This window comes from Leucoraja erinacea, chromosome 18 (genome assembly GCF_028641065.1).
Source record: "Leucoraja erinacea ecotype New England chromosome 18, Leri_hhj_1, whole genome shotgun sequence".
NCBI classification, from domain to species: Eukaryota; Metazoa; Chordata; class Chondrichthyes; order Rajiformes; family Rajidae; genus Leucoraja; species Leucoraja erinaceus.
The window spans coordinates 27,028,447-27,045,983 of NC_073394.1; the positions used below are offsets into that span (position 1 = coordinate 27,028,447).

At 42.2% G+C, this 17,537-nt stretch overlaps 1 protein-coding gene across 3 annotated transcripts in view; it reads right to left on the reverse strand.

The window, feature by feature from the left end:
* Nucleotides 1-2,581: 2,581 nt before the first annotated feature.
* Nucleotides 2,582-17,537, reverse strand: part of mrpl23 (mitochondrial ribosomal protein L23) — a 41,647-nt gene continuing 26,691 nt past the window's right edge. For all 3 annotated transcript variants that reach the window (XM_055649674.1, XM_055649673.1, XM_055649677.1), the window contains exon 5: nt 2,582-3,461. In XM_055649674.1, the coding sequence (XP_055505649.1) occupies nt 3,297-3,461 (165 nt within the window). In that variant the 3' untranslated portion in view covers nt 2,582-3,296. The remainder of the gene's footprint in view (nt 3,462-17,537) is intronic.

Below are 17,537 nucleotides of genomic sequence, written 5' to 3' on the forward strand. Positions count from 1 at the left end.
CCGATGGCCACTGTTTAATGTACAGAACACGAGGCAATTGGCACGCAAGTGATAAGACAACGACCAAATAATCTTTTTACGCATGACAATTGAAGAATAGATAGTGACCCAGGACATTGGGGATTTTATTTTCTCAGATTCTCCTGCAGAATAGTGCTGTGGGAACTTTGACACAGATTTAAATACAATATGTGGGGCTGTGGGTTTAAAGACACACAGCACCAGGTTCTGAAACAGCTATTTTCCTAAAACTAAAAAAGACATCGAGTGATGGAGTACTTCAGCACGTTAGGCAGCATCTCCGTAGAAATGTGTAGGAAGGAACTGCAGATGCTGGTTTAAACCAAAAATCGACACAAAATGCTGGAGTAACTCAACGGGACAGGCAGCATCTCTGGAGGGAAGGAATGGGTGACGTTTCGGGTCAAGATCCTTCTTCAGACTGAACACTCACTCACACCATACACAGTGCCCTCCATAATGTTTGGGGACAAAGATCCATCATTTATTTATTCGCCTCTGGACTCCACAATTTGAGATTTGTAATAGAAAAAAAAAAATCACATGTGGTTAAACATTCTCAGATTTTAATAAAAGCAATTTATATAAATTTTGGTTTCACCATGCAGAAATTACAGCTGTGTTTACACATAGTCCCCCCATTTCAGGGCATCATAATGTTTGGGACATAGCAATGTGATGTTTAGTACTTTGTTGCATATCCTTTGCATGCAATGACTGCTTGAAGTCTGTGATTCATGGACATCACCAGTTGCTGGGTGTCTTCTCTGCTGATGCTCTGCCAGGCCTGAAGCTTATCTTTAGCTTATGCTTGTTTTGGGGGCTAGTCCCCTTCAGTTTTCTCTACAGCATATAAAAGGCATGCTCAATTATGTTCAGATCTTGATTGACTTGGCCACTCAAGAATTGACCATTTTTTAGCTTTGAAAAACTCTTTTGATTGCTTTAGCAGTATGTTTGAGATCATTATCTTGCTGCAGAATGAACCACCGGCCAATGAGTTTTGAGGCATTTGTTTGAACTTGAGCAGATAGGATGTGTCTGTACACTTCAGAATTCATTATGCTACTACCATCAGCAGTTGTATCATCAATGAAGAAAAGTGAGCCAGTTCCTTCAGCAGCCATACATGCCCAGGCCATAACACCCCCACAACTGTGTTTCACAGATGAGGTGGTGTGCTTTGGATCTTGGGCAGTTCCTGCTCTCCTCCATACTTTGCTCTTGCCATCACTCTGATATGTTAATCTTCGTCTCATCTGTCCACAAAATTTTCATGACGTCTTCTGCGGACAGTGGTCATTGACAAATCCACATCTGACTCCTGAATAGTTTTTCTGATCTGTTGGACAAGTGTTTGGAGATTTTTCTTTATTATAGAGATAATTCTTCTGTCATCAGCTGTGGAGGTCTTCCTTGGCCTGCCAGTCCCTTTGCGATTAGTAAACTCACCAGTGCTCTCTTTCTTCTTAATGATGTTCCAAACAGTTGATTTTGGTAAGCCTAAGGTTTGGCTGATGTCTAACAGTTTTATTCTAGTTTCTCAGTCTCATAATGGCTTATTTGACTTTCATTGGCACAACTTTGGTCCTCATGTTGATCAACAGCAATAAAAGTTTCCAAAAGTGATGGAAAGACTGGAGGAAAGACTAGGTGCTGAGAGCTTCCTTATACCTGCATCAAGGAGGCAATGAAACACACCTGAGCAATTACAAACATCCATGATGCCATGTGTCCCAAACATTATGGTGCCCTGAAATGGGGGGACGATGTATAACCACAGCTGTAATTTCCACATGATGAAACCAAAATGTATAAAATTGGCCTTTACTAAAATCTGACGCTTTAACCACATTTGAATTTTTCTATTACAAATCTCAAAATTGTGGAGTACAGAGGCAAATAAATAAATGATAGGTCTTTGTCCCAAACATTATGGAGGGTACTGTAGATGACATTGCACCAAAACTGCATTTCTCAGGAATTAAAAGCCCCCTCCCCTCACCACTCCCCCCTACTTTTCTTTTAATTAGGGCAAACTGTATCTGCACATGGCAGCACCCCCACCTGCTGCCGGGTCCCCCCCTTCATTTAAGCCTCCCTCCCCCCACCGCCTGGTCCTTTAATTCTCTGCGTCTGCCGCCCCCCAACACCTCCACCTGCATTCTCAGTACCCCACCACCCGTGCCCCCACGTTCGCCGGGTCCCCCTTTATTCTTAATGGTCTTCCTCACTCTTCGACGGCCCACCTCACTCTCCGACACTCTCGCCGGTTGTTCGTGAGTCTTTCCTCGCACTTGCCGCGTGAATCCCATCAAAGTCTGCAGTGGGTGAGCCGGGCCTAGCGGGAGGCTTGGCCTCGCTCGCCGGGAACAACCCTGGCCGTGCTGCTCGCCGGGAGTGGTTCCTGAGATAAGGGATTTGCATTTTGAGGAAAGCAAACATGTATTCATATACAGCACCACTGGGGAATTGGAACGCGTCAACATTGCAATTCATGCGGGGAGTTCACAAAACATTTCATCCCTATATTTTTCATATGTAGCAGAAACTCACGTGCATTTGCCCTTTCAAATTTTATTCAATATTTTAGACAACTGCTACAACAAGAATGACCAGATACACTTGCATTTGATTTTCTCTCAAAAAAAGTTTACAAAAGTAACTCAATAATTTCCTTGGCAGGCATAATCTTTTATACGACAGTTGGTCTTCGAATAATTAGATTTATTTTCCACGTACCTTCTCTCCAACCCCCAACAAACATCAAGTCTGCCCTCTTAACAAATTAGCATAAACTGTCGGGTGCAGGATATATTAACTTACATACACATTCAGTTTAGCACCCATACATGAGCTACCTTCAGTAATACCAATAACGGCTGTGGGTATTTTTAAAGTGGAGATTGATAGGTTCTTGATTAGTAAGGGCGTCAAAGATTACGGGTGAATGGGATTGACAGGGAAAAATAGATCAGCCATGATCGAATGGCGGAGCAGACGTGATGGGCTGAATGGCCTAATTCTGCTCTTATGGTCAGTATGTGCATATTGAACTGGATTTTCAATGAATGGACATCAAAACTGACTCGCAGCCCATTACGTACCAGAGCACTACACCGCTGCTTTATAAGTAATGGACACAAATCACTGGAATTTTGGTGAGCAATAGTTATCAAAATGTATAATGTCTACAGAGTTACCCCTCATAATGAACAGTATCTGAAAAATGATAATTCTTCTGAAAAAGATCTCAACTTCCAAAGAAGTGTTTCTCAAAGTCCAAACCATTCAGTGACACCCCCTCGCCGTGGGTCTGCTTTCTGTTTCTGTTTATCTTCTTCCAAGAACTTATTTTGGATTTCTTCCAGAGAGCCTGATTCAGCAGTTTGATCCTTCTCGGGAAAAATGTTTGGAAAATTGAAAGTCTGACCTTCAGCCTATATAAAAAAAAAAATAATTGCAATGTTAAATAATTATGCGGGGCCAACAATCTAAAAAATAATTAATTTTAAGATTGCTAACAGTTATAGAAATGCAGCAAATAAGAGGTTGACTAATTCACAAAGGGACTCACTTTCAGCTGGGACAGTAGTGCACTTGCAATTCCCAAAATGAATGATCTCAAGTTTACAAAGAGTGGAACAAATAAAGCTGGCATCAAAGGAAGTGGCAGATAAACCAAGGCAGATGTGGGATTGGACACTGGTCATAATTTGTTACTGCCTATGACAACTGTTTCAACAGGAAGGTCCTCGTGTTAGGAACAAGTGACTGGCCGATGGGTGACGCAGCCAAACAGGACGACCGGCGGGCCTGTAGCGGCCTGTAGAGGGAGCCGCCGAGCCCAGCCCCTGCTCGTCCCCCGAGGACCGGAGAAGCGAAGAGGAGGATGGAGGGAGCCGGCGATGGCGGACGCAAGACCACAGACCGGTAAGAAAGTGAGTCATGGTCTTAACTTCCGTACCGTCAAGGTCGGCTGCGGGGTGCTCCATTCAGGGCACAAAGGCTGAAGGTGGCCGGGTGAGGAGAGAGACGACGGTTTGCTAGGCGAACCGGACAGAGGCGATGGCTGGAGGTCCTGCAACAGCCTGGAGTTCGCCTGGATCAGGCGCCACTCCAGGAGACCGAGCGCGCGAGACCGACCGAGACCGACTGGACTTTGAAAACAATGGCAAAACCTGGGTGACTTTTGCATGCTGTCTCAGTGGACTAATTCTATGCACTTTGTAGTAATCTGGGATTATGCTTATGAATGGCGATACTTTACTGAACTGAATGCAAAAAAGGAATTTCACTTTATATTTGTACCTGCAATAATAAAGAACCATTGACCATTGAAGTGGGGTTGCATATTTTAAGAAGACAGCGAGTGAGAATAACTACACTCATAAACTCTGATCTCTGTGATGTGATTTGTGCTATTTATCTACCACCCCTTGATCCTCTGCTTGTCCCCCTACATTTGGCACTGCCCTCTACTCACTCAGCTATCCCCATACCCTCCAGCCCGATAAACAACCTGGATATCTGAACTCATTTAAGTTTGGCTTCTTTCCCATCCCCAACATACTCGTTCCAACACTGGCACGCATGCGCTGGAATTTCTTTTCAGAACTTTTTTCCATCCTTCCTCCTTTTAAGATACAAAACCTTTTCTTTGGGCATACTTTTGATCAGCCTTTCAAATGTTCTTAAGTTTTAGCATGTATCTTATTTTGATCAAAACATGCTAATGAAGTATCATCGATAAGGTTATGCAGTTTCAATGATTAAAATCATTGATACTCATATTGAGGGTGAATAAGATGATATAAAGACAAAAAAGAAAAACAAATAACTTCTGCACAATTTCTGGTAGTTATTTATTTAAAGCGCAGAAATAGACACTTCGGCCCTCCGAGTCTGCGTCAACCAGCGATCCCTGCACACCAACACTATCCTACACACTAGTGGCAATTTACACTTTTACCAAGCCAATTAACCTACCAACTTGTATGTCTTTGGAGTGTGGGAGGAAACCAGAGCACCCAGAGAAAACCCACGCAAGTCATGTGGAGAACATACAAACTCCAAACAGATAGCACCCGGGTCTCTGCCGCATAAGGAAGCAATTCTACTGCTGCGCCACCGTGTCGCCCTAAATTATTCAATTTAGTGTATTTATCCTATATTGTGAAAGCTGCCTGTCCTAATGAATATGTCTCTATCGTAATTTATGATGGTTGCGAAGAAGTCATGTGCCTACCCTAAAAGATGTTCAACTCAGAATTGGACAGCCACTTGGGTAAACCAGCGGATGTGCAGCACAATATGTAATCCTTGTACATTCTGCCAAAAGAATTTCTATTCATGAGTAATTGATGATATGTCTCTGCTTCAAATTGGTTTCGGGTAACTTCCACAGTCAGATGCATTCATGAGGAAGGGACATTTCAGTCGAACAGAATGGAATTTGCTAATCAAATTTCACAGCAATATTTGTTTTCTTTTTCTTAAACGACAAATAGCCTTCATTAACAGTTAAAAATCACTAACCGTTCACCCTGCTGAAGTACCGATATTAGAATGGGTTGAATACATAATACATGAGGTGGATTTATGTCACTACACTGTTAATTATACTGCTGTTTTATTATTAATGCTATTGCATAGTCTGCTTCTAGACTGGATTCCCATTTATTCCAGTAAATTTTCATGTTTGCAGTCATGTAGGCTGTACTCAACTATTGAGCATGTGATAATTGTGTTACAGAAGCATACAGAAATGCAAATGAATATAGAGTAATTTATGCATAATGCAGAAATGTCAATTACAGGAAAGCACATAAAGCAATAGGGTGTCAGAAAATGTGGAGCAAACGAGAGTATAGTTTAGATTAGTTTAGTTTAATTTATATCCAAGGTAAAAGCTTTTATTTGCATGATATCCAGTCAAAGAAAAGACAATACATGAATACAAGTGCTAGGTAAAGGATAAAGGGCACTACATTTAGTGCAAAGATGTAACATTGGAGTCTGATAAAGTCTGATTAAATAGTTCAAAGGTCTCCAATTAGGTGGATGAGAGTTCAGGGCCACACTCTAGCTAATGGGAGGACCATTCAGTTGCCTGATTACAGCTGGGAATAAACCGTTCCGGAATCTGGAGGTGTGCGTTTTCAAACTTCTGTACCTCCTGCCCGATGGGAGAGAGGAGAAGAGGGAATAACCAGCACGAGACTGGTCCTTGATTACGCAGGTAATTCAAGTAAAGTTCAGCTGCATAAAACTGACAAATATACAAAATTAAGGTTTAAAATATTCCTCTGTCTATGCCGCACCCTACCAGGACATTTGAGATGTCCTCATTCTTTAGGGAATGGGGGTTTCCTCTATCATTGGTGAGGTCCTCACACATATATCCCGCAGCTCCGCCCTTGCTCCCCCTTCCCCCTAGTCACAACAGGGGCAGAGTCCCCTTAGTCCTCACCTTTCAGCCCATCAGCTGTCGCATGCGAAACATAATCCTCCGACATTTTCATCATTTTCAACAAGATCCCACCACTAGTCACATCTTCCAATCTCCACCCCTTTCCACTGAGACCGTTCCCTCCGCAACCCCCTGGTTAACTCATCCCTTCCCACCCAAACCACCCCCTCCCCAGGTACTTTCCTTGCAGCAACAGGAGATGCAACACCTGTCCCTATACCTCCTCCCTCGATTCTGTCCAGGGATCACGACAGTCAACAGCAACACCTGCTTCTCTTTTACACCTCCTCTGTCACGTCAGGAAATTCTAGATCTAATTGAACGGCCAGTCATGCTGTTCCCTTCACCACATTTCCATGATTGCAGCAATATCATAATCTCATGAGCTGATCCACGCTCTCAGCTCCACTGTCCTATCTGTGAGGCTCCTTGCATGAAAGTAAGAGAAGGAAAATTGCACCGTTCTTGTAGTTTATTCATAGTGAGCCTGGTCCTCTTTTGTCTCTCCAACAACATAAGCATCTCTCATCTAATTGCAAATGGCAACTCCTGCAAACTCACCCTATCAACAGCATACACGGCAGCTACAGATATGATATTAGCTGTGATCGAACGATAAATATTTTCAGCCTAAAGGTCCACATAGAAATAGGCCCCAATGATAGAAGCCCTGACCTCCACTAAGGGGAAGCTTGGCAATGAAAGATAATGGAAATTTCCTGACATTCTTTGGAACAGGATTTATTTTCTCAGACCAACAATCAATGGCTGCCTGTAACATTTGCTAAAGCACTTAACAATAAAACTAAAATTAGATTTTGCCACCAATTTTCAAGTAGAATCCAAAAGCATGAATAGTATTTGTTGCATATTTTCAAAAGAGATACTTTCAGAACACCTTTTTGGGTAAAAAAATGCTGTGAGATAAACCTGAGCAAAATTATATAAAAACAGGTTTCAAAATGCACAGCTATTTAAGGTAGGCTTAAGCCACAGGCCAAATATAACCATAGTCAAGCCCAGACTTGCCATAGCATGAGGTTAAATGTTATTAAAACTCAAAGCAGGAGTGACTACTTGAAGACGAGGGAAAATAACAACAGATGCAAGTGTATTACAGTTGAAGATGTGTGACATTCCCCAAGACAACTGGTAAGCAACTGTTGTGTATGGTTAGTTACCTAATTTAGCTGTTTACATTTTACAAAGCAGAATCCCAATTATTTTATGTGATAAAATTGCTCCTCACTTCCATAGGGTCATCCAATATGCATTCATGGTTTGGTGAGTAAATGCATTCCATGCAGCCACAAAGACTGAACTGCAGAATCTACGGGCAATCTGTGCTAGATTAATTCAGGGGTAATATTACCAACCAGTGCCCTGCTCAATGGAAGGTGGGGAATAAGAGCCACACGTCTTGCTCCTTAAAGATAAATCCTGGAAAGTATACTTACATGGGCATGTGATAAAAGCATGAGTGCATTTGTTTGCAACAATTGGCCATTCTCTGTTTAGTTCATAAGTTAGTAATTGAAAGTTTTTTTTTAAAGATACAGCTGGGAAACAAGCCCTTCATCCCACTGAGTCCGGGCTGACCAGAGATCACCCCGTACACTAACATTACCCTACACACTAGAGACAATTTCATAACTTACTGAAACCAGTTAATGTTCAAAGCTGTACATCTTTAGAATGTAGAAGGAAACGGGAGCACCCGGAGAAAATCTATGCTGCAGGAACTAAGAATGTCATTGTTCTATCTGGGACACATGACAATAAAACACTGTTGACTCTTGACTAGTTGAAGTGAGGGAGTGCCACCCTGCTCAAGAGGCAGTCTTAGGGATGGGATGTAAAACTGAACTACCAACTTCTTCATTTGATAAATGCAAATAACCACACAGCACTATTTTTGAAAATCAGATTAGTTTTCCCCTGTGTTCTGGCCAATATATATATATATATATATATATATATATATATATATATCTCAACAAACAGCATCAAAACAATTGATCTGGTCATTAATTCATTGCTGCTTGCAAAACATTAATGTGCACAAATTAGTTACGGGGTTTGCTCCATTACAAAGTGAACACAATTTTAATGTTGTTGAAGAAAAGGCCAAGGTAAGGATTTGACAGGTATATAGTGCATTCAGAAAGTGTTCAGAACCCTTCACTTTTTCCACATTTTGTTACGTTGCAGCCTTATTTTTAAATTGATTACGTTCATTTTTTTATCATCAACCTACACACAATACCCCAGAATGAAGAAGCAAAAACACGCGTTTAGAAATTTTTGCGAAGTAATTAAAAAGAAATAACTGAAATCATTTTATCATATTTGCATTAGTATGCAGACCCTTTGCTGTGACACTCAAAATTGAGCTTAGGTTCATCCTGTTTCCATTGAAACTTGAGATGTTTCTACAACTTGATTGGAGTCCAACAGTGGTAAATTAAATTGATTGGACATGATTTGGAAAGGCACACACCTGTCTATATAAGGACCCACAGTTGACAGTGCCTGTCAGAGCAAAAATCAAGCCATGAAGACGAAGGAATTGTCCGTAGACCTCCGAGATAGGATTGTGTTGGGACACAGATCTGGGGAAGGGTATGAAACAATTTTTGCAGCATTGCATTTCCTGAAGAGCACAGTGGCCTCCGTCATTCTTAAATGGAAGAACTTTGAAACCACCAGGACTCTTCATAGAGCTGGCCTCCCGGCCAAACTGAGCAATGGGGAGAGAAGGGCCTTGGTCAGGGAGGTGACCAAGAACCTGATGGTCACTCTGACAGAGCTCCAGAGTTCCTTTGTGGAGATGGGAGAACATTCCAGAAGGAAAACTATATCTGCAGCATTCCACCAATCAGGCCTTTATGGTAGAGTGGCCAGACGGAAGCCACTCCTCAGTAAAAGGCACATGACAGCCCGCTTGGAGTTTGCCAAAATGCATGAGAACCAAGATTCTCTGATCTGATGAAACCAAGATTGAACTCTTTGGCCTGAATGCCAAGAGTCACGTCTGGAAGAAACCAGGCACCGCTTATCACCTGGCCAATACCATGCCTATGGTGAAGCATCATGCTGTGGGGATGTTTTTCAGCAGCAGGAACTGGGAGACTAGTGAGGATCAAGGGAAAGATGAACTGAGCAAAGTACAGAGAGATCCTTGATGAAAACCTGCTCCAGAGTGTTCTGAACCTCAGACTGGGGTGGAGGTTCACCGTACAACATGACAACGACCCTAAGCACAAAGCCAAGACAATGCAGGAGTGGCTTTGTGACAAGTCTGTGAATGTCCTTGAGTGGCCCAGCCAGAGCCCTGACTTGAATCCGATCGAACATCTCTGGTGGGACCTGAAAATAGCTGTGCATTGATGCTCCCCATCCAACCTGACAGAGCTTGAGAGGATCTGCAGAGAAGAATGGAAAAAATTACCCAAATACAGGTGTGCCACACTTGTAGCGTCATACCCAAGAAGACTTGAGGCTGTAATCGCTGCCAAAGGTGCCTCAACAAAGTATTGAGTCTGAAGGGTCCGAATACTTATGTAAATGTGATATTTCAGTTATTTATTTTTAATTACTTTGCAAAAATGTCTAAACATCTGTTTTGGCTTTTTTATTATGGGGTATTGTGTGTAGATTGATGATAAAACAAAATGAATTTTGTTTCACACTTGCTTTTTATTCTTTTATTCTGTTCGAAATAAATAAGAAAATAAATAAATAAATAAATGGGTAAATAGATGGATAAATAAGAATTTAGAATAAGGCTGTAACGTAACAAAATGTGGAAAAAGTGGAGGGGTCTGAATACTTTCTGAATGTACTGTATATAAAATGATGGAATGAGAAGAATTGACAGCGAGAAGTTGCTTTCTTTCGGAGGGGAGGCAAGGACAAGTGAATAGAGCCAGGAAATAACAGGGAAGAGCTTAACAAGTGACTTGAAGCAAATTATCCTTTCACACATGTGGTTGATATTTGCAATGCTCTAACAGCGGTAGAGTTGTTGCCTTACAGCGCCAGCGACCCGGGTTTGATCCTGACTACAGATGCTGCTGTCTTTATGGAGTTTGTGTGTTCTCCCCGTGAACGCGTGGGTTTTCTCTGGTGCTCCAGTGCCAGGACACCCCCGGCAATCAGGCCCGACTCGCCAGCCACGGACCTTGAGCTCGAGGAGAACACGCCCACCACAAACCGACGATGAGGACGAAGGTAGGTTCAACTAAACCACCGATAGGGGGTCTGGGGGGGGGGAGTGGCACCGAGAACAAAGGGGAACCCGGAGTGGAGGGGAGTGGCACCCAGAACAAAGGGGGACCTGCTGTGGAGGGGTGACACCAGGAACAAAAGACCAAATTGGCATAAAATTGTAGATTGTCCCCAGTGCTGAGTATAGTGCTAGTGTACTGGGGGTCGTTGGACGGCGTGGACTCGGTGCGCCAAAGGGACTGTTTCCGTACTGTATCTCTCAACAATGCCTCCTTACAAGACCCATATGCACTTCCTTTTAACGGCTGCACCACCAATGTCACACTATGGCCACCTCCAACAAGATTCCTCATGCAACTGTACTATTGCCAAGTCTCACATCGCTAACATAACTTAACCAACAGATAATTCTAAAGATGCACCAGCAGATCATAAACTGTGTACAATGTGGTGAGTCAGTGTTATGGAATATCCTGCACTCACAGCCCTGTCAAGGAATTTACCATCCAAAATAAAGCAGCCCACAAACCACAATAATCTTTGCCTCCACCACTGGCAAACCATTCCTGCAGTGTGCGTCATACACAAGTCGTGTGACCGTTTTTCACTAAAGCACATCCCAAGCCTGCAATCTCCAATGCCAAGGGAGGTACAGATACTGGGCACAATGGAACAAGATCACCTGTGGGTTCCCACCAAGTCACACACCATTGACACCAATCTCACACCACACACCAGTGACATGGAAACATGTCACTGCTCCTTCACTATTGTGGAGTTCAAATCCCGGAACCTCCTTCCCCACACTGCCATCAGAAGAACAGCAGTTCAAAAAGGCAGTGCACCACCACCATCTCAAGTACAATTAGAAATGGGCACTGAATGATGGCCTTGCCTGTGGTTCCAACTTTTCATGAATGAATTTTTTAAATTATGTCAATAAAAACCACGTGACACCAGCCTACATTTCCTTGATGCATTCTACACAATTCTGCTATTAAAAAAGAATATCCAATTATCTTTCTTGGACATAAACCAGAAACCACAAGACCATGGATATTGACTAAGACCTTGTTCTACTGCGACGAACGCTCAATATAATGGAAAGACCTGTTGTTGAGTTTGGTCAATTGAGAATTTACCATAATTTATACTGACTCACAGTTGCCAAGTTCCAAACAGACTACAAAAAGCCAACTGGGCTTTCTTGCCAAGAGCTATTTTCTCATAACAACTAATCCTCTATATACAGATAAGGCTGATACTCGTAGATAAGTAAATCCACATCAAAAATGAATCCTCTATTTATTTTTAATACTTTATTTACTATTTGCTTATTTACAGAGGCACACCAGGAAATAAATGAGGTCATTTACAATCCAAAGAGTTGTCACACCAACAATATGCCGCCCATGGGGACTCCTAGCGCCATTCTGTGAATGAGAATTGTATTCCCTTCTCAGATTTTAACACATTTTCTATGGTTTTGAAAAATTAAACTTCTATTATAAAAGTTCAACTCAGTAATATAAAGAAAACTTTATAGTTTAATTTAATTTAGAGATACAATGTGGAAACAGGCTCTTTGGCCCACCGAGTCCACGTCGAATAGTGAACCCTGTACACTAACACTATCCTACACACTAAGGACAATTTACAATTTTTACCAAGGCCAATTAACATACCAACATTTATGTAGGTCATGGGGAGAACGCACAAACTCCATACAGACAGCAACCGTAGTCAGGATGCAACTCGGGTGTCCGGCACTGTGAGGAAGCAACTCGACCGTTGCACCATCATACAACTTTTTATACAACTATTTATACAACTTTATTTAAATATCTTAAAATTGAATCAAGTATCTTTACTGATACAGAATGTATATGAAGACCAATCTGGGCAAATATCGACAATTCTAACACATTCAACTAAAAAATTGAAAAATACAATTAAAAAGATAGATAGTAAAGGTTTAACACTTGAACAGAAAATGTACAGGATTGTCAAATCTGCAAAATCTGTTATGTTCAATGGTACTTTATTGTCACATGTAGCTATGCACAGTGGAAATCGTTCTTTGCATACAATTCAGTCAAATCTTACTATACATGAGAACGATCATACCCTGGTACAAGTCGACTAGTACTATGAGACAGATCAAAACGTACATATTTAATTCTTTAAAAATGCTCCATTCATATTTAATTCTTTATAAGCATTGGATAATTCTGCACATTAAAATGATAGGTCTAATGGTCAATACACTACACTGCCATTGTGCTTTGATTCCAATCAAGATGTAGTCAAAGCAATTAAACTACTATGGTATGGGTTCAGAACGATTATACAGTAGGCAAATAATTCCAGTCATTAAAATATGATGTGTCAGTTAGCCCAGTGGAATTAAAGCTTGGAAAAAGTAGTGCAAATTAAACTGTGGACGTGGCGAATATTAAGTTTCATGTTAACATGAAACTTATAACAGTTGCTTCGTGGGTCTACCGCAATGAGTTGGAAGGATGAAATGTAAAATTTGTATTTCCCTATTTGTCACAGTTTTGAATAAGAAGCTCTTTCTCACATTCTGTCCAGTGAGCTGCACTGGAAGTGCCAAGCACTTAATTGGATAGTATCAGTTATTCACACAGCAACAGATAACCAGCTCCATAAGTATAAAAACAACTAAGAACTGGCAAGTCCATCGTTGTTTATAAAATGTATTCATTTTCCTTTATTTCACAGTTGCCAAACAAAAGAAGTGCCACGTTTTTTTTTTGAATTGGGGAATAGGAGACAAAGCTGAAAACAGAGTTTGATTACTAAAAGAGAGGACGGTTCGGTGAACTTTTGTAACTTTGTCAGCGCCAGAAACGTGGCGACACTTGTGTATTGCCCAGGTGAGGTCTGCCATGTGATTTTACTGGGTTGTACGCAAAACAAAGCATTTCACTGTACCTAGGTACATGTGGCAGTAAGATAACATTGAAAGTGTCATTGAATTTGTTAATGGAGGATGAGAAAGAATCTTCACTAATCCCAGAGCTGGCATCCCAGCATTAGAGAATGGATCATCTTACACCCAATTCTTGAACACTTTTCAAATGTTTTTACAAAATCACAGTTGGTGACACTGGAGATAGTGTCCAGATTAAACAGAGCCAGATGCTTAACTGAACATTTGTTTAAGAAGGAACTGCAGATGCTGGAAAATCGAAGGTACACAAAAATGCTGGAGAAACTCAACGGGTGTAGCAGCATCTATGGAGCGAAGGGGATAGGCAACGTTTCGGGCCAAAACCCTTCTTCAGACTGAAGAAGGGTTTCGGCCTGAAACGTTGCCTATCTCCTTCGCTCCATAGATGCTCTTGCTTAACTGAACACTTCTGATCACTGTTCACATTACATGCCTGGCACTTTCCCAGTGTCAGGCACACAGATTATATCATTTTGAAATGACACTCCGATTTCTGCCCACAGCATTACGGGCAAGCTCAAAAGTCACCACACAACAGAATGAGGAAAACATCATGCTAATCCATTACATTTTTCACAAGTTATAAGAACACCCTGGTAACACAAGAAGACTTGACTGGCACCTTCGTAAGTGACACATTCAACCTACACCACCTCACAAAACCAGCCAACATAATCAAAGACTTGTCATGCCCCGATCACTCCTCCCTCTCTCTGCTCCCGTCTGGCAGATGGCACACAAGCTTGAAAGCGTACGCGCATCCAACTGACTCATGAACACCTTCTTCCCCTCTGATATTAGGCTTCCAAATGATCCTTCCATAAATTAGGGTACTGCCCAATTCACCTCTGCCCCATTGTGAACGTTGGACTTTGTCTATGCATCTGATGTGCTACAAAGTTGAGTACTATATTCTGCACTCTGTATCTTTTCCTTTGCTCAATCTATTATAGTAGAGTTTTACTTGATTGTATTTAAGTGTAGTGTTATCTGATCTATTTGAAGAGTTTCCAAAACAAAGCTTTTCAATGCATGACAATGACATAACAATGATAAACCTAAACATAAGTCCACAGACTGCTACAACTGTCCGTCTCAACCCCATTCACCTGCCTTCTTCCCATAACCCGTATTAATCACCAATCTGTCAATATGCACCCTAAAAATAGCCAATAACTTGGCCTCCACAGCAATGAATTCCACAGATTCACCACCGTCTGACTAAAGGAATTCCTCCTCATCTTTCTAAAGGTACGTCCTTTTATTCTGAGGCTATGCCCTCTGGTCCTAGACTCCTCCACCAATGGAAACATCCTCTCTGCATTCACTCTATCCAGCCCTGTCACTATTCGGTAAGTTTCAATGAGGTCCCCCTCATTCTTCTATACTCCAACAAGTACTGGTCCAGTGCCGACATATGCTCATCATAAGACCATCATAAGACTCTTATAGAAACTTACAAAATTCTTAAGGGGTTGGACAAGTTAGATGCAGGAAGATTGTTCCCGATGTTGGGGAAGTCCAGGACAAGGGGTCACAGTTTAAGGATAAAGGGGAAATCCTTTAGGACCAAGATGAGAAAAAAAATTTTCACACAGAGAGTGGTGAATCTCTGGAACTCTCTGACACAGAAGGTAGTTGAGGCCAGTTCATTGGCTATATTTAAGAGGGAGTTAGATGTGGCCCTTGTGGTTAAAGGGATCAGGGGGTATGGAGAGAAGGCAGGTACAGGATACCGAGTTGGATGATCAGTCATGATCATATTGAATGGCGGTGCAGGCTCGAAGGGCCGAATGGCCTACTCCTGCACCTATTTTCTATGTTAAGGCCATTCAGGTTAAATCGGGGACCTAGGAGCAGAACGCAAGGCATGCACTTTAGCAAAGACCCCACTCCTTATGAAACGAGAGACACAACATTCTACCAAGACCTCACTGATGAGTAATAAATTTGCAGGCTGAGCTATTCATCAAATGGGATATTCAGTGGGCAGAACTTTAGCTACACTCTCAAACCAGTGTCTCTCTGTGGAAGTCACGGTCTCTTGTCTTACCAACTGCAAGATAGGTCCGAGTGACTAGAGCAGACTGTATCCTATTTGCTGCTTACTTTTGCATCAGAAGAATTTCCACACACTTTATTGGCAAATGAAGTATTTAATCTACTATGATTTTGGTGAGGGACTGGTGGTGTCCCAGGCACTGGGATTTCCCAGCATTGGTGGCTGCCAAGAGAGGCAGGCAATTGCTGACTGCACTCATATGACCTCGTCTTAACTAAACAGGACCTTTTTATGAACAATTAAAGTTTGCTCTTCCTCAATGTGCAGAAGTGTGTGTGGGTTACAAGATGACTTTCCACCTTGAGAATATATTCCCAGGACAAACTGAACTCTTTCATCCTGAGGGAGACTGTATTGCCTGGGATTGTCAGCAGTAGGCACTGCCTGAATGGACCCTGGGGTTCAAGGGGTTAATGCCGTCTTCCCTCGTGCCAATGTCTTCTCTGATCACAGCAGCTGAACATCAAGAGTCGTACAAGTACCAGGTTAGTGCCACAATTTCTTCACAATACGATTTTGTTGCCTGAAGGGTTCCTTATAATACACGGCAAGTGCAGAGGTCACTTCCGCACTTTTTATGAGTGCAGGGAGAGGGGCAGCCAAAAGATCCAGTGAGGAGGGACGCGGGGTACAGACTGAACAGCTGGAGGAACAACAAATGCCAGAGGATGGTGGTCCCTGCTTCATCCCCCAGTGGAAGAGAAGGCGTTGCCCACACAGTATTCAACATCCTCCCAAGCAGAGAGGGGATTTTTACGAGAGGCATGTAAATTAAAATTCTGCAAATGAAAACCAAGTGACCTTCTTCACACTAGCATCTACTGATACCAACACAGTACACTAAAATCAACTGGAATAGGGCAGGTGTAGTATAAAATCACTGCAGACCCTGGGGGCACAAATGCCTGTCCGGAACATATGATTTAATAAACCCACTCCAATTACTTTAATGGCATTCTAAAATGTCTTCATTTCCTTACGAGTGGAGAAATTTGGATGTCCTCAAAAGGTTTTGCAAGGATCACCTCTCTCCAGATGTAAACAGTGATGTACATCTCTTGATCATCTTGATGTATTTTGCTGGATCATGACATTTGTTTCCACATTGCTTCATACGGTGGTGATTCTAACTTCTGGAGGACTGACTGATATCAGCTCTATGTACGGTGAACCTGACATGTCTCTTGGTCTGTTGTATGACAAGAAGCCTTTCTCCTACCGTACATCAGAGAGAGCAGAACTTGAATGCACCTTTGAGTTATTGTCAGCACTCTCTCCTCCATGCAGTCAAAATGTGCATTTCTGAAAAATGTGCAGTAAAGCATGACTGTCAGGGTTGATTAGACTTTTAGACTATACTTTTACACTTTAGAGATACGGCCCACCGAGTCTGCGCCGACCAGCAATTACCCCATACACTAGCACTATCCTACAGACATAGGACAATTTACAATTTTACCAAAGCCAATTAACCTACAAACCTGCATGTTTTTGGAGTGTGGACAGACATCAGAGCACGCGGAGGAAATCCATGTGGTCACAAGAATAAGGTACAAACTCTGAACATACAGCACCCGCAGTCAGAACTGGGGTCTCTGGCACTGTAAGGCAGCAACTCTACCGATGTGCCACTGTGCCGCCCACATTTACTTTTTGCTCATCCTCTGTAGCAAAATGTCAGGGGTCGCCTATAATTGTGAGGTGGCTTCAGCAATCACGTACATCCTAACCATCCCAAAATCACTTCACGATGGATTTTGGCCAATTCCACTTCT